Here is a 16754-nt window from a genome sequence, read left to right as displayed (position 1 = left end):
GACACCGAGGGGTTAGGCAGAGCCCCAGCCTGGGGTCTGGGACTGACAGTGTGAGACTGAGGGAACTCTGCAGTGGGACACATCTCTGAGCTCCCTGCCGCTGCTTCAGGCTGAGCCAGAAGTACCAGACCATGCCCCGGGCTGCAGCCAGAGCAGGGAGAGCAGCAGCACAGGGAGGGGATTCTGCCCCTCTGCTCTGCTCTGCTCAGCCCCCACCTGCAGCACTGCCTCCAGCTCTGGGCCCCAGCACAAGAGGAACCTGGGGCTGCTGGAGAGGGTCCAGAGGAGGGCACCGAGATGATCAGAGGCTGCAGAACTTCCCCTGTGGGGCCAGGCTGGGAGAGTTGGGGCTGTTCAGGCTGGAGAAGAGAAGGCTCCAGGGAGAGCTCAGAGCAGCCTTGCAGTACCTGAAATGAGCTCCAGGAGAGCTGGGGAGGGACTTTGGACAAGGGCTGGGAGTGCCAGGATGCCCTCATCTGGGAGAGGGGAGACTGAGACTGAAGAAGAGGAAGAAATTCTTTGCAATGAGGGTGGGGAGAGCCTGGCACAGGTTGCCCAGGGAGGTTGTGGCTGCCTCCTTCCTGGAGGTGTTGAAGGCCAGGCTGGGTGAGGCCCTGAGCAAGCTGGGCTGGTGGGAGGTGCCCCTGCCCATGGCAGGGGGCTGGCACTGGATGATCTTGAAGGTCCCTTCCAACCCAACCCATTCAGTGATTCCATGTGAGGGGACAGATGGATGGAAATGAGTAGAACTGTTGACACTCCAGAAGGGAGAGACAGCCTCCAGCAGGATCTGAACAGGCTGAAGGACTGGGCCAGCAAGAACCTTATGCAGGTTGGAAGGGACTGGTGTAGGGTCTTGCAGCTGGGAATACATAACCCAGGAGTGCAGCTCAGACTGGGATCCAGCTGAGTGGAGAGCAGCCTTGTGGAAAGCGACCTGGAGGTCTCTGTGGACAAGAAAGTCAACCTGAGAGAACAGTGAGCTGCAGAGGTGAAGAAAGCCACCAGAATGCTGGGTTGCATCAAGAAGGGCATCACCAGCAGAGATGAAAAAGTCATTATCCTACTCCTTACCAACAGGGATAAAGAATCACAGAATCAAGAATGTTAGAGGTTGGAAGGGACCTCCAGAGATCAGTCCAGAGATCAGCCCCAGCCCCTGCCAGAGCAGGGCACCCAGGGGAGTCTGCACAGGAACACAGCCAGGGGGGGTTGGAAAGGCTCCAGAGCAGGAGACTCCACAACCTCTCTGGGCAGCCTGCTCCAGGCCTCTGCCTCCCTCACACCAAAGAAATTTCTCCTCATGTTGAGAAGAAACCTTCTGTGTTCAGGCTTGAAGCTGTAGTTCCTTGTCTTATTGCTGTGCACCCCCATAAAGAGCTTGCCACCTCCACTTAACACCCACCCCTCAGATACTGATATTGATCAGATCCCCTCTCAGCCTTCTCTTCTCCACACCAAACAGCCCCAGGGCTCTCAGTCTCTCTCCAGAGGGGAGATGCTCAAGTCCCTTAACCATCCTCTTAGCTCTGTTAGACTCTCTCCAGCAGGTCTCTGTCTCTCTTGAACTGGGGAGCCCCAAGCTGGACACAGGATTGCAGCTGTGGTCTCATCACAGCAGAGCAGATGGGGAGAAGAACCTCCCTAGTCCTGCTGGCCACACTTTCCTTGATGCACTCTGGCCATTGTCCCACTCCACTCAGAGCTCTCAGGCTGCACCAGGGGAGCTTTAGGCTGGAGGTGAGGAGAAAGTTCTTCACTGAGTCATTCCTCATTGGGATGTGCTGCCCAGGGAGGTGGTGGAGTCCCCATCCCTAGAGGGGTTCAAGAGGGGATTGGATGTGGCACTTGGTGCCATGGTCTAGCCATGAGGTCTGTGGTGACAGGTTGGACTTGACGATCTTTGAGGTCTCTTCCAACCTTGGTGATACTGTGAGCTGCTCAGGCCACACCTGGAGCACTGCCTGCAGCTTTGGTCACTGCTGTGCAACAAAACCCAACCAACCAAAGAGAAAATACAGGCTGGAAAGTGCCCAGAGAAGGGCCACGAGGGTGATCAGAGGGCTGAAGCCCTGCCATGTGTTGTAGGCTAAGGGAAATGAAGAGTTAATTGGTACAAACACAAAGAAAAGCCCTCCAGAGGCTAGAGAGTCCCATGGGGCTGGGCAGGTGGTCCCAGGGCACTGTAATCTGTTTCTCCATTCCATTTTCCTGTGTTTCTCTTTTTCAGGCAGTGCACAGCCAAAGCTCTCTCTCTCCTCTCCACCTTGGGACATGTGCTGTTATCTTTTGTGGGGGAGAGGTTTTTTTTCTCCTAGCCTCGGCTGGCAGCAGTTTGATCTGTACAGGGCAGGGAGGCTCTGCAGAGGGACTTGCATTGATTGGATCCATGGCCAACGTTACCAGGAGGAGCTTCAACCAGGCCAAGTGCCAGGGCCTGCACTTGGGTCACAACCACCCCAAGCAGTGCTGCAGGCCTGGGGCAGTGTGGCTGGAAAGCTGCTGGCAGGAAGGGACCTGGGGGTGCTGATGGCCAAGCAGCTGAATGGGATCCAGCCAGGTGGCCAAGAAAGCCAAAGGCCTCCTGGCTGGGATCAGCAATGCTGTGCCCAGTAGCAGCAGGGAGGGGATTGTGCCCTGGGACTCAGCTCTGGTGTTCAGTTTTGGGAACTGGCACAGGGTGCCCAGGGAGGTGGTGGAAGCCTCAGCCCTGGAGGTGTTGAAGGCCAGGCTGGAGGTGGCTGTGAGCAGCCTGCTGTGGTGTGAGGTGTCCCTGCACATGGCAGGGGGTTGGAACTGGCTGAGCCTTGAGGTCCTTCCAACCCTGACAACTTTCTGATGCTATGATTATTGTCACTACCTCCCACCTCAAGTGAAATGGCAAACTGAAGGCTGTCCTTAGGCTCATCTCTACTGTGCCTGGTCTTAACCCCCTCCCTCTTTGAGCCTAGTTTAAAGCCCTTTCAGCCTCTCTGGGTTGGAACTGAGTGATCCTTGAGGTCCCTTCCAGCCCTGACAATTCTGTGATTCTAAAGGGATTTCAATCTCTCCTCAGTTTTACCCTGCTGTGACTGTGCCTGGGTCACTGCTGGACAGTGCTCTCAACCTCTCTGGCCAGCCTGCTCCAGGCCTCCAGCACCCTCACACCAAACAACTTTCTCCTCATCTTCAGGTGAAACCTCCTGAGTTCCAGTTTGTTCCCCTTGTCCTGTCACTGGGCAGCACTGACAAGAATCTGTCCTCATCCTCTTGTCCCTTGCCCTTTAGTTCTTACTAAGCACAGGTGGCTGATGGAAGAGCTGCTCCAGTAACCACAGGGAAGAGGCCTGGTGGCTCAGCAGAAAAGCAGCTGCAGTGATGCACTTTTAGTTCTGTGCTGAACATTCCCAGCACCAATGTGACCTGACCATCCTGGGAGCCTCATGCCTCTTAAAAGCCTCAAACACTGGGGGAAGGAAAACAATTAGTGCTGCCTAAAGGGCTGCTGATGCAGTCTTGCTGGCATTGCTGGCAGCCCATGGCAAGAGGAAGGGCACTGCAAAGGGGCAATCTTTTTGCTGTCCCACAGGAAGCAGAGCTTGCCCAGCCTGTCCCCTTGGGGCAGGAGCCTGGCAGCAGGATGGCAGACAGGACGTAAGAGGCATGGGGGAAATGGGAGTGTGTGCTGCTCTCCTCCTCTGCCCCAGCCAGTGGGGAGGGAGGAGGGCAGTGCTGGCATGGAGGATGACTCTGGCAGCTCCTCAGGGTTCTGTACTCTCTGTCTCAGGCTGAGAAAAATAATTTTTGCCATTTTAATGTTTCCCTCTGCTGTCCAAAATCCCAGCTATGGCCTTCCCTCTTCATGGAGAGAATAGAATAGGAATAGGAATAGGAATAGGAATAGAACAGAACAGGAATGGAATGGAATGGAATGGAATGGAATAGAATAGAATAGAATAGAATAGAATAGAATAGAATAGAATAGAATAGAACAGAACAGAATAGGATAGAATAGAATAGGATAGAACAGAACAGGATAGAACAGAACAGAAACAGAACAGAAACAGAACAGAACAGGAGTGGAATATTTCAGATGGGTTTTCTGATATCTTTTGCATGCTGAGCTGAGAGCAACCCCAAAACCAGTCCTTCAACTAGTAACCAGAATGATTTGCTTGCCTGACTCAGATCCTGCAGTATAGAAGAGGAGAGGGGAGAGGAGAGGGGAGAGGAGAGGAGAGGGGAGAGGAGAGGGGAGAGGAGAGGGGAGGGGAGAGGGGAGGGGAGAGGAGAGGGGAGGGGAGAGGGGAGGGGAGAGGGGAGGGGAGAGGAGAGGGGAGAGGAGAGGGGAGAGGAGAGGGGAGAGGAGAGGGGAGAGGAGAGGGGAGAGGAGAGGGGAGAGGAGAGGGGAGAGGAGAGGGCAGAGGAGAGGGGAGAGGAGAGGGGAGAGGAGAGGGGAGAGGAGAGGGGAGAGGAGAGGGGAGAGGAGAGGGGAGAGGAGAGGGGAGAGGAGAAGGGAGAGGAGAAGGGAGAGGAGAAGGGGAGAGGAGAGGGGAGAGGAGAGGAGCGAGGAGAGGGGCGAGGAGAGGGAAGTGAAGCCAGCTGGTGTAGATGCTATAAGCTGGGAAAAAAACCTCCTGATCCCCCGAGGGAAAGAAGAGTCTGAAAAGAGCCCAAAGTGCATTTAAAGGAAATTTCAGAGTTTGAGCCGAACTAAGCCCTTCTGAAGCGTGTGAGGACGAGCCTGGCACCGCAGCTCGAGGCCAGGATGCCGCAGCCTGGCGCTGGTGCCGTGCTGGTAGGGAAGTGCCAAGTTTAAGCGCAGAGCCTGGAGAATAAACGCAAACCGCCAGGGCCGGGCGCAGGCCGCGGCCCCTCGCTGACGGGATTGCTGCGGCCAGCCCTCACGGGGGCGGGGGGAGGATGCGGCCCGCGGCCCCCTCCGCGGCCCCGCCGGAGCCGCTCTCGCCGCTGGGGTGCTGCGAGAGACCCCGCGGCATAGGGGCCTGGCGCACGGCCCCGCCGAGCCCGCGCCCCCCGCCCGCGCCGCGCTGCATGCTGGGAGTTGTAGTTCCCGCCGCGCGCTGAGCGGCACCCGCCGCTACCCAGCGTGCCCCGCGCGGCCGGGCCGCGGCCGCCATTCCTCCTGCCCTTCCGCCCGCCCGCCCCCGCCGCCCGCCGCAGCGCTTCGGTCTCTCCGCCGCGCCGTGGGGCGAGGCAGTGGCGGCCGCGCTCTCCCGCGTCTCCGCCGCCGGTGGTGGTGCTGTGAGGGGCGGCCCGGCCCGGGCGGGCTGCCGGGGGCGGTGCTCCCGCCGGGACTTCCTGTGCCAGCCCATTTCCTGGTCGGATGGGGCCGGCTGGGGGCGGCGGCGCTGGGGTCGGTCCCTGACGGGCTCGGTGGCCGCCGGGAGCTCCGCCAAGCAACGATGCGGGCCCCGGGCCCTGAGCGCAGGCGGCCCCCGCCGTGACTCGCCGCGGGCAAGCCGGTGGGGCTGCGGCAAGGCCGGCCGGCCCCGGGTGCCGCTGCGCGGGTGCATGGAGGAGGCAGCCCCCGCCCGCAGAGAGCTACCGGGCAGGGGGCCCTGTCAGGGGCCCTATCAGTCGGGGCTCCCCTGAGGGGGCTGCGGCGGCCGGGCCTTTGCCTTCCCGCGGTCCCCACTGCGGTTTTGCAGGCGTGAGTCCCCCGGAGAGCGCCGCGCCGGCTCCGCTCGGCCCCGCCAGGCGGGCGGCCCCGGGCCCCCCTCGGCCGAGCCACGCAAGGGAGGGGGCTCGGGACCTTCAAACCAGCATCGCCCCCGTCAGCGGGCGGCCGCTGCCGCTGTCTCCTGAGAAATGAAGAAGTTTTTCGACTCGCGTCGGGAGCAGGCTGGCTCTGGCCCTGGGTCGGGCACCAGCGGCGGCGGCGGCGGCAGCAGCGGCCCCGGCAGCGGCTACATCGGTCGGGTCTTCAGCATCGGCCGCCACCAGGTGACGGTGGACGAGGTGCTGGCGGAAGGTAAGAGCGCGGCGCCTTTCGCGGGGCGCGGTGCCTTTCGCGGGGCGCGGTGCCGTGGCTGCCCGCGCTCCTGGCGGGGCTGGAGCGGGAGGCCTCGGCCGTGCGCCCCGGGCCTCCCCTGCGCTCCCCGGGTCCCGCACGCTTTGTCCTTGGCGGAGCTGCCGCCCAGGGCTGTCTGCCAGGTGACAGTTTCGGGCTCCCGGTGTGCGGACCCGGGGCGGGCTTGCTGGGCTGGGTTCGGTGTTTTCCTTAAGCGCTTTGCAAAGGGGGCTGATTGCAGGAGTCGGTTGTTTCTTCACCTTCCCTCAGCTGGGAGCTATTTGAAAGGGTGAGAAACCAGACAAACCCAGAGCTGGCTGTCAGGTGTCTGGTGCAGATCAAGGTGCTGGAAATAAAGCAGGCAGAGGGCCTTCCCTCTTAACTTTGTCTGCAGTTGGTTGCCTCCTTTCCTACCTTAAGCAGAGAGGATGAGAGACTTGGAGTAAATCCCTTGTAGCTGTATCATGCACAGAGGCTGAGTCGAGCTGGCTGTGATCTGGGCTGAGGGCTGTGCAGGGGAAGCAGTAATCCCAACTGCTGCTTTTAGTGGTTTGTTGGGGTGTTTTTTTTCCTCCCCCCTGAAACAGGACAATTAAAGAACTACAAAGGAGCAGCAGGGATTGTAAAACTCTCTAGGTGCACAGCCCCGGTGAGGCAGCAAGCTGCTGGTGGTGTTGTTTTAATTGCAGCCAGCACTGCTGCTTTAACTATCGTTTTACACTGCGTTTGTTTGGGCTCTGAGGAGCCTCTGGAGCGGCTCTGGCTGGGTAACCTTAGCCTCGACCTTCAGGGAGGCCTCTTTGGACCCGCTCCTGGCCCTCTCTTGCACAGCATCCTCTGCAGTTTCAGTCAAAACAGTGTTTTGTTTGGCTCCTGTAATTGCTGAGGAGAGGGGAGCTGCTGTGTGAGAGCTGAGTGGGAGGCCCCGTGTTGGCTTTCACAGAAACAGCCCTGAGACGGGCAAGGGACTCCGTGTATGCTCTGTGCCTTCAGGCTGCCCCAGGGAGCGGGGAAGCAGCTCTGGGACCGCCTTTCAGATGGGGTTTCTGATGTCTTTTGCATGCTGAGCTGAGAGCAGCCCCAAAACCAGTCCTTCAGCTAGTAACCAGAATGATTTGCTTGCCTGACTCAGATCCTGCAGTATGGCTTTGCCTTGCCTGGTGTTTCCAGGGCCCTTTTTGGCCCTGGGAGCTTAGGAACTGTGTGAGCTAAACCTGAGGAGCTGTCAGAGGCTTTTTTTAATGCAGGTTGGCCTCATCCTGGTGACAAGGCAAAGCAGAGGCTGTTTTTGCTGATGAATAATCCGTTGGCAGGTTCTGCCCTGGTGCTGACAGCAGCAGGAGGTGAGCCTGTGTGTTACTGCTTCAGCTACAGGCACCGAGGCTGGGAGGTGGCAGCCCAGGCTGTGCAAGAGAGGTTTCTCCCCTCTGTACCTCACTGTTTTGGAGCAGCTGCTGCTCGTGAGAGGCTTTCCCCCATAACTCCAGGCTTCTTGGCTGGCCCCTGGGGTGGTCTGGCTGCAGCTCTTGGATTTGTGTGCACAGGCTCAGTGAGGTGCTGTGGAGCAGGGGCTGTGCTCCCTTCCTGAGCAAGCTGAGAGGCTAAGGGGGTTGTTCAGGTGCCTTGCTGGGGTTTTCCTCACACAAGGGCAATGAGGCTGGGGAGAGGCCTTGAGCACAGCCCTGTGAGGAGAGGCTGAGGGAGCTGGGGTTGCTTAGCCTGGGGAAGAGGAGGCTCAGAGGTGACCTCATTGCCCTCTACAACTACCTGAAGGGAGGTTGGAGCCGGGAGGGGGTTGGTCTCTTCTCCCAGGCAACCAGCACCAGAACAAGGGGACACAGTCTCAAGCTGTGCCAGGGGAGGTTTAGGCTGGAGGTGAGGAGAAAGTTCTTCACTGAGAGTCATTCATCATTGGGATGTGCTGCCCAGGGAGGTGGTGGAGTCCCCATCCCTGGAGGTGTTCCAGAGGGGATTGGATGTGGCACTTGGTGCCATGATCTGGTCATGAGGTCTGTGGTGACAGGTTGGACTCGATGATCTTTGAGGTTTCTTCCAACCTTAGTGCTACTGTGATCCCTGGGGTGGGAAGTCTGAGCTTGCTCTGTGTGGTGAGCAAAGCCTCCAAGAGGACAAGAGCAAGGTGGCTTGGAGGCCTTGCTGGGAGTAGAGGGCTGGAAGTGCCATTTCCTTGATGGGGCACCTGGGGAGTCAGCATGGGTCAGAGGTGCTGCAGCTTTGCACGCTGCTGGCCTTTTGGTGAGGCTCTGAGAGCTCCCCAGGGCTGCTGAGCAGCCTTTCTGCCTGACTCAGCTGGAGACCTGGGCAGTTCTCTGGCAACCTGGTCTCTGCCCTGCTGATGTCTGAGTCCTCAGCTGGAAAAGTCTTTTCTGTATCTGCAGTGAATTTTGGTTGTTCAGCAGTGTGGAAAAGGCAACTTGTGAAGTCCTGGCTGTTTCTGCTAAAAGGAAAAGTCCCTGGGGAAGCACTTTGGAGGAGGAGTATCCTGTCTGGAAAGGAAACATCTCTCATCTCCTTTGCTTTAAGGAGAGGCCAGGCCTGTGTCTTGGTGCAGCCCAGAAAACAAACGAGAGATGGGGGGGGGGGGGGGGAACCCAAAAGCCAGAGTCTCTGAAATGGTGATGCATGGTGTGGGGGAGACTTGAGCTGCAAGCCTGAGGAGCTGGGTGAACCAGGGCTTTGAAAGTGTTGGGTTTTACCTTGCTCTGTCAGAGCTGTGACTTGGTCACCCTCAATTCTGCTGAGCAACCCTGCTGAAGGTGCCTGGCCAGGCTGGGCCTCCCTTGCAGGAGCCCCAGGGTGTGCCAGACGTCTGCATGTGCTCACAGCCTCCTGGGTAGATTCCCCAACATACACACCCCTGTGGAAAGAGTTGTCTGGATGCTCACTTCTCTGAGAGGGGAAGAGAACAGAAAACAGAATAGACCAGGTTGGAAGAGACCTTCAGGATCATCACATCCAACCTATCAGCCAGCACCACCTAATCAACTAACCCATGGCACCAAGCACCCCATCAAGTCTCCTCCTGAACACCTCCAGTGATGCTGACTCCACCACCTCCCCAGGCAGCCCATTCCAATGGGCAATCACTCTCTCTGTGTAGAACTTCTTCCTAACATCCAACCTGAACCTCCCTTGGTGCAGCCTGAGACTGTGTCCTCTTGTTCTGGTGCTGGTTGCCTGGCAGAAGAGACCAACCTCTGCCTGTCTACAACCTCCCTTCAGGTAGTTGTAGAGAGCAATGAGGTCACCCCTGAGCCTCCTCCTCTCCAGGCTAAGCAACCCCAGCTCCCTCAGCCTCTCCTCGCAGGGCTGTGCTCCAGACCCCTCCCCAGCTTTGTTGCCCTTCTCTGGACTCATTCCAGCAACCCAACCTCCTTCCTAAACTGAGGAGCCCAGAACTGGACACAGGACTCAAGGTGTGGCCTAACCAGTGCAGTGTCCAGGGGCAGAATGAGCTCCCTGCTCCTGCTGGCCACACTGGTCCTGATGCAGGCCAGGATGCCATTGGCCCTCCTGGCTGCCTGGGCACACTGCAGGCTCATGTTCAGCCTACCATCAACCAGCACCCCCAGCTCTCTCTCTGCCTGGCTGCTCTCAGTCACTCTGACCCCAGCCTGGGGTTTCTGTGGCCAATGTGCAGCACCTGGCACTTGGATGTGTTCAATCTCTGCCCTTGGCCTCTGCCCATCTGTCCAGCCTGTCCAGGTCCCTCTGCAGAGCCTCTCTACCCTCCAGCAGATCAACTCCTGCCCCCAGCTTGGTGTCATCTGCAAATTTACTGCAGATGGGCTCAATGCCCTCATCTGGATCATCAGTGAAGATATTGAAGAGCACAGGGCCCAGCACTGATCCTTGGGGCACACCACTGGTGCCTGGCTGCCAGCTGGCTGTGGCACCATCCACATTCCTTCCTGTTGGGAGGAAGTGGATGGGAAGACCATAGAAGGAGCCTGAGTGGTTGTCTGTGGTGTCACCGTGCTGGTGAATCAGTGTTTGTTTATTTACAAGCAGTATATTGCAAGAGGTGATTCTCAGCTGAGACTTTGTCTTGCTCTAATCCTTATAATAGCACAAATCTCTTCAAAAATTCCCCTCCCTGTTTCCCTGAGGATTAGCTGCTGTGGGAGGTCAGCACTGCTGGCCTGAGAGCTCTGCAGGGCCGTGGTTAAACCCAGGAGCAGCGTGGTGGAGTTGCAGTCTGGGCTGAGGGGGCTGGGGGCTGGTGGTTGAGGTGTCTGGGCTTTGGGGAGCTGTGCCTGTGTTGGTGACTCAGGCTGCTGTCTTACTGCTGTGCTTGTGAAAAGGAACCCAGACAGGGTGAGCACGTTGGATGCTGCTTTTATTTCTGCCTGTATGGTGTGTGTGGGGGGAAATCCCACCAGCAAAAAACCTCCCAGCCCAGCCTCCTGCCTGGAGCCATCAGGAGGAAGGTGTCCCTCTGCTGAGGAGCAAGGCAGCAGGAGCACTTAGCAGTCAGAACATCCAAGGAGTTTGGGGCATGCTGCCTGTGTGGCAGAGTGCCACAAGCCCCAGGTGCTCCTCTGAGCTAGCCCAGCAAGGGTCAGCACTGCCCCAGCAGCACAGGATCACAGAGTAGCCTGGGCTGGAAGGGAGCTCCAAAGCTCATCCAGTCCAAGCCCTGCACTCAGCAGGGACATCCTCCCCTAGATCAGGCTGCCCAGAGCCCTGTCCAGCCTGACCCTGAATATCCCCAGGGCTGGGGCTTCAACCACCTCCCTGGGCAACCTGTTGCAGTGTTCCAGCAGCCTCCTGCTGCAGAATTTGTTCCTCACATCCAATCCCAATCTGCTCTGCTCTCATTTCAGACCACTGCCCCTGGTCCTATCCCTGCAGGCCTTTTGGAACAGTCCCTCTGCAGCCTTCAGGTACTAGAAGGTCACTGTTAGGTCTCCCTGGACCCTTCTCCTCTCCAGGCTGGACAGCCCCAGCTCCCTCAGCCTGTCCCCACAGCAGAGGTGCTCCAACCCCCAGTCGTTTTTGTGGCCTCCTCTGGACTCTCCCCATCAGGTCCATGTCCTTCCAGTACTGAGGGCTGCAGACCTGGATGTGGTGCTCCAGGTGAGGTTTCCCCAGAGCAGAGGGGCAGGATGAGCTCTCTCCAGCTGCTGCTCACCCTGCTTTAGGGCCAGCCCAGGCTGTCACTGACCTTCTGGCCAGTCTGATGAGCTCTGTGCTGGCAGTTTTGCCAGAGGGTGCTGCACTGACCCAGGTGTGAGGGTGGTGGTGGGATGTTTGAGCTGGTCTTTGGTCTCCTTCCAGCTGTGCTTCCTCAGGCCTGTGGCAAGGCCCTTCCTCAGTTAGCAGCCGTTCTCTGAAGGTGCTCCTTGCAGTCTTGTCCCCTTGAGCCATGGCAGCCAGGGGCTTGGGCTTTAGTGGCTGTCAGGTCAGCACTGAGTGTTTCTGGTGCATGCCTGGTGTGCTGCTGGCCAGCCTGTCTGTCACAGCCTCTAATGGCAGGCATTCAAAAGCAAGGCAGGAGCAGCTCCAGCTTACCAGCTCTGCTTTCCACTCTGGTTTGGGCAGATGGATGTCTTGGGAAGGTTTCATTGTGATTTCCTGTGGCAGACCTGCAGGCCCCCAGGGGTCTGAGGAGCTTGGTAAGGCTGTGAAGTGGGGCAGGGTGACCCCTGTGCTGCCTGAATGTGTGGTGGGGCTGACTGCAGAGGACTTCTGTTGGCCCCTGCCTGGCTTCCCCTCAGCACCTCCTGTCCCTGGACTGTGCAGCATTGTAACCTGAAGCCACTAGAGCTACCCCTGAGCTGCTTCTGAGGCTACTTCACTTCAGCACAAACCCCTGTTGAGGTCAATGTTGCAGGCTTATGGGATGATTCTCAATCCCATTCCAGTGTGGTTGGGTTCAAGACATCACTTTGAAGTACATTTTATCAATTCACAGAATGCTTTGGGCTGGAGGGGACCTGGAAGCTCATCCAGCTCCAAGCCCCTGCCATGGGCAGGGACACCTCCCACCAGCCCAGGCTGCTCAAGGCCTCATCCAGCTTGGCCTGCAACACTTCCAGGGAGGGGACAGCCACAGCCTCCCTGGGCAACCTTCCTTCCTCATCTCCAGCCTAATTACTGCCTTCTAGCTTCTGCCCAGTGCCAGCTGCTGAGCAGCTGAGCAGTGCCATTTGGATTAAGATCTGAACTCTTTCTCCTCCTGGCAGGAGCCATGTGATTTGTGTGTGTGTGTGTGCCCCCTCCACTGCTTTTCCTGTGTCTTGTGTGAGGCAGAGCATGTCCCCTGTGCTCTGCACTGCTGGGTGGGATGTTGGCAGAGCACTGTGTGGGTTTTAGTGGTGTGCACAGAGCAGGCCTGCTGGTGGAGAGCCCAAGGGGAGTGGTGTGGGGAGTGCTGAGGTGCCTCAAGAGCTTCGGTGCTTTAGCAGCGCAGGGCAGAGCGTGTGCTGTGTGCCCAGGTGTGGGTGGGAAGGCAGGGCAGGGGGTTGTGTGGCCCAGAGGCTGCCCCTGCCCGGCCTGGCCTGCAAGCTGTGCACAAGAGGTGGGGGAGCAGGGCCGGGGTGGTGCCCGGGGGTGGCTGGGGGCTTGCGCAAGAGCTGTGTCAGCTCCCTCCGTGCTGCCAGCCCCGGGGGGCCAGGGGAGGAGGAGTTCTCTGCAGGCAGCTTCCCAGCACAGAGCCTTCATGGGACAACAAACCAGGGTCTAATTCCAGCAGTCCTGCATGAAGGTGTCAGCAGGAGAAGGCTCTGGCTGGGGTCTAACTGAGCCTGGCCTTGCAGCTGTGCCCTGGTGGCTGTGTCTGAGGAGGTTACTCACTCTGGCTGCACCACCAGCCATGCCATGGTGGGTCTGAGGGGAACATGCACTGCCTGCATGCTCTTGCTCTGCCCTCCCTGGGCCTTCTCCCCTTTGCACAGGAGCTCATCAGCAGTGGAGGGGAGCAGGTGGCAAGTTACAAATGTGCCCAAGACAGGCTGGAATCCGCTTTGGGTTTAGCCCTTGCTGCCCCCTGAGCTTGCCCAGCACGTAAAGCATGGCTGGTGAGGGGGCAGGAGTGACTCAGTGCTGCACACTTGCACTGGGGCTGCAAGCTGCTGCCTTTGAAGGTGACTCTTTTCCAGTGATTTGGGCAGGCTGAGGCTGTGCCTGTTGGAACAGCAGCTTGGCAGCTGCAGGGCTTGCTGCTGCTCTTCTGGAAAGTCACAACCAGTTGGCCTTCATTTGTACCAAGTAAGTGCTTGCTGCTGTGCCACCTGTGGAAGCACACAGGCAGCCTCTGAGAAGGAACATGCCACAGGCAAAGGCTGTTTGCAGGGGAGCTCCCTTTTGATCAGCAGAGGTAGCTGAACAGATAAGTGTCCCGTGGAAGGATGCTGTCCTTGGGGGGGAGCACCTCAGGATGTCCTTGTGGCCATGCTGTGCTGCCAACACCCCTCCTTGCATCTGCTGCTGGCATTGTGTGAGTGGAGGAGCAGCACTGGTGGTGGTTCACAGGCACAAGGAGAAGATTTGGAAGGGCTTCAGTGAAAGATAGTTACTTGCCAGGTAACTTTCTCTGGTTTGTGGCTTCTGATCAGGCTGAAGGTGGTTTGGATGTTGTGCCTGGGGACATGGTTCAGGGGTGACCCTTGCAGAGAGGGGTCAGGGCTTGGAAGTGGTGATCCTGAGGGCCTCTTCCAAGCTGAATGTTTCTGTGATTTCTCTGCTTTCTGTGCTGATGGAAACTTCCCTTCTCTTCTAATGTAGGAGCCTGATGCACAGGAGGTTCTTGTTAGCTGCCTACAGCATGAGGTAGTGGAAGGAAAGCAGAGGAGAGCTGAGGCAGCTCCTCTGAGGTGAGGAGCTCTCCCTACCCTTGCCAGAGTATCTGGGCCCTGGCAGAGCCAGAGGATGTCCTTAGGGCTGCTGGGCAGTGATGCCCTGAGTTGGGCAGGTGAGGCAGTGCAGAGTGTGTGTGGCCAAGGCAGGGAGCGATCCCTGGCTGTGCAGGTGGAGTGCAGGAGCTGCAGGCTGTGCTCTCCCTCTCAGCAGCCTGTGCTCCTGGCACTCGTGTGCTGGGCCCTCAGTTCAGGCCTGCTCTGTGGCAGAGCCCATGCTGACATTGCCTCCCCCCCATGCTGCCATGGAGCCCCCCCTGCTGCCATGGAGCCCCTGGGCCATGTGTCACAGCACTGCATGAAGGGCTCTGTTGGAAGAAGATGCTGAGAGCATCTGGTTTGCTTCATGCTCTTGCAGAGACAAGTTCCACAGCAGTGCTGGGTGAGCTCATGGAGCAAAAATAAAGCAAGCCACCAGCAGCTGAGTTCCCCCAGCACAGCCTTTGCCTGCCTGTGCATCCAGCCCTCAGCTGAGCTGGGAGCTGGCTGGGGCAGTGCTGGGAGCAGGTACAGCTGACCTGTGTCCATTCCCTGTTAGGAGCATGCTGGGTTTGCTCCCTGTCTGCTGCTTGTGGGGCTGTAAGAGGGAGGTGACTCCAAAACGCCTCTGTGAGCTTACAAAGCTTCTGGCCTGCTGCTCAGGGGGTGTGGTGGTGAAATCTGTGTGCTGCTGAGCCTCTCTGCCCAGCTGATGGATGTCTGGGGCTCTGGCTCTGTCACTCCTGTGAGGTAAATGATGCTTGCAGGGCTGACATGCTCCTGCTGCACAGCTCTGATGGCAGCAGCAGAGAAGCCTGGGGCTGGTCTGGGGGAAGTGCAGAGCGCTCTGGGCTGCATGCTGGGGCATCTGAGCCCTCCCTGCACACCAGAGCAAGCAAGAGGAGCCCCTGGCTTGCTGGGCTGCAGCTGGTTCTGTGGCTTTGCTGGATTCCTGGGTCCTGCCTGGCAGCTGCTCACATGTTGCAGCAGTGAGGGGTGGAAAACTCAGGCTTGCAAAATGTTTGGAAGTCCTTCAAATGAGCACAAATAATCTGTGCTGAGGTGAGAGGAGCAGGGATGTGCAGGCCTGCTGCTTCATGTCCCTGTGGGGACAGCCTGGGAGAGTTGGGGCTGTTTGGCCTGGAGGAGAGAAGGCTCCAGGGAGACCACAGAGCAGCCTTGCAGTGCCTGAAGGGGCTCCAGGGGAGCTGGGGAGGGCAGGAGATGAGCAGAGGGAAGCATGGGTGGCTCAGGAGTCCTTTCTGTAGGATCTCTGTGGCTTTGACTAAGGCTGAGAGCCCTGGGGCTGTTCAGCCTGGAGAAGAGAAGGCTGGGAGGGAATCTGACTGATGTTTATAAACATGAGGGGTGGGGGGCAAGGGGAAGGGGTCAGGCTCTTCTTGTCGGTGCCCTGTGATAGCAGGAGGGGCAAGAGGCACACACAGGGCTCCAGGAAGGTCCACCTCCAACGTGAGGAGAAACTTCTTTGGTGTGAGGCTGCTGGCCTGAAGCAGGCTGCCCAGAGTGGCTGTGGAACCTCCTTTGCTGGAGGCCTTCCAGAGCCACCTGGATGCTTTCCTGTGCCCTGCCCTGGGTCATCCTGCTTAGGCAGGGCTTGGACTGGGGGAGCTCCAGGGGTGCCTTGGGGCCCCTGCCGGGCCCTGAGCTCCAGGGGTGCCTTGGGGCCCCTGCTGGGCCATGAGCTCCATCAGGCCCTGAGCTCCAGGGGTGCCTTGGGGCCCCTGCTGGGCCATGAGCTCCATCAGGCCCTGAGCTCCAGGGGTGCCTTGGGGCCCCTGCTGGGCCATGAGCTCCATCAGGCCCTGAGCTCCAGGGGTGCCTTGGGGCCCCTGCTGGGCCATGAGCTCCATCAGGCCCTGAGCTCCAGGGGTGCCTTGGGGCCCCTGCCAGGCCGTGAGCCCCAGGGGTGCCTTGGGGCCCCTGCCAGGCCGTGAGCTCCAGGGGTGCCTTCCAACCCCTACCATTCTGTGCTTCTATGTCTGGAGTCCTGCAGCCTGCAGAGGAGGTTCCTGCTGACCTTCCCCAACACCTCTGTGCCTTCTGTCCCTCTTGCAGTGTGGGGAGTGGCAGCAGAGTGCAGGTGGGGAGCAGGGCATGTGGAAACCTGTGCATGGAATATTCCCTGGGGACTCCAGCAAGTGCTGCTGGCACTGCTCAGAGTTCTGAGTTTGGCTCTTTGGCTGTGTGCAGCCCTGCCACAAGATAGCGAGTGGAAGGTGACACAGGAAGCGAACTCCTGGTGAGGTCCTGCTGGCCCTTGTGTCCTTTTCTATTGCTTGTGTTTGTAAGGACACAGAAGTGCCCTGTGGAGCACTGGGGTGTGGCTGGTGGGGTGACAGAGGGTGAAGGGGGCACAGCACAGGCAGGGAGGGGACAGCACAGGCTTGTCTCAAGCTCTGCCCTGGGGGGCCCTGACTGCATGTTCCTGGCAAGAAAAGCTCTGCTGACAGTCAGAGCCTTTCTTTTGTCCCTCAATTCTTAGTATCACAGTATAACTAAGGTTGGTAGAGACCTCGAGGATCATCAAGTCCAACCTGTCACCACAGACCCCATGACTAAACCATGGCACCAAGTGCCACATCCAATCCCCTCTTGAACACCTCCAGGGATGGGGACTCCACCACCTCCCTGGGCAGCACATCCCAATGGCTAACAACTTGCTCAGTGAAGAACTTTCTCCTCACCTCGAGTCTAAACCTCTCCTGGCATAGCTTGAGACTGTGTGCTCTTGTTCTGCTGCTGGGTGCCTGGGAGAAGAGACCAACCCCCTCCCAGCAACAATCACCTTTCAGGTAGTTGTAGAGGGCAATGAGGTCTCCCCTGAGCCTCCTCTTCTCCAGGCTCAACAATGCCAGCTCCCT

At 58.6% G+C, this 16754-nt stretch overlaps 2 protein-coding genes across 9 annotated transcripts in view; one reads left to right on the top strand and one right to left on the bottom strand.

Moving 5' to 3' along the window:
* Nucleotides 1-4883: 4883 nt before the first annotated feature.
* LOC137450026 (bcl-2-binding component 3, isoforms 3/4-like) lies at nt 4884-5516 on the bottom strand. Its single transcript, XM_068156157.1, has one exon. It carries the CDS (start codon nt 5514-5516, stop codon nt 4884-4886), a length of 633 nt encoding a protein of 210 aa, XP_068012258.1.
* AAK1 (AP2 associated kinase 1) overlaps nt 5201-16754 on the top strand; it is a 93730-nt gene continuing 82176 nt past the window's right edge. The window contains exon 1 of one of the 8 annotated variants that reach the window (XM_068156528.1): nt 5201-5974. In XM_068156528.1, coding sequence (XP_068012629.1) covers nt 5812-5974 — 163 coding nt within the window. In that variant the 5' untranslated portion in view covers nt 5201-5811. The remainder of the gene's footprint in view (nt 5975-16754) is intronic. The other 7 variants (XM_068156530.1, XM_068156531.1, XM_068156532.1 and 4 more) reach the window with 7 other exon arrangements.

The sequence above is a fragment of the Melanerpes formicivorus genome, unplaced genomic scaffold (assembly GCF_026170545.1).
Source record: "Melanerpes formicivorus ecotype bairdi unplaced genomic scaffold, bMelFor1.0.p_v2 SCAF_34, whole genome shotgun sequence".
In the NCBI taxonomy this organism is placed as follows: domain Eukaryota; kingdom Metazoa; phylum Chordata; class Aves; order Piciformes; family Picidae; genus Melanerpes; species Melanerpes formicivorus.
This window is presented reverse-complemented; position numbering and strand designations above follow the sequence as displayed.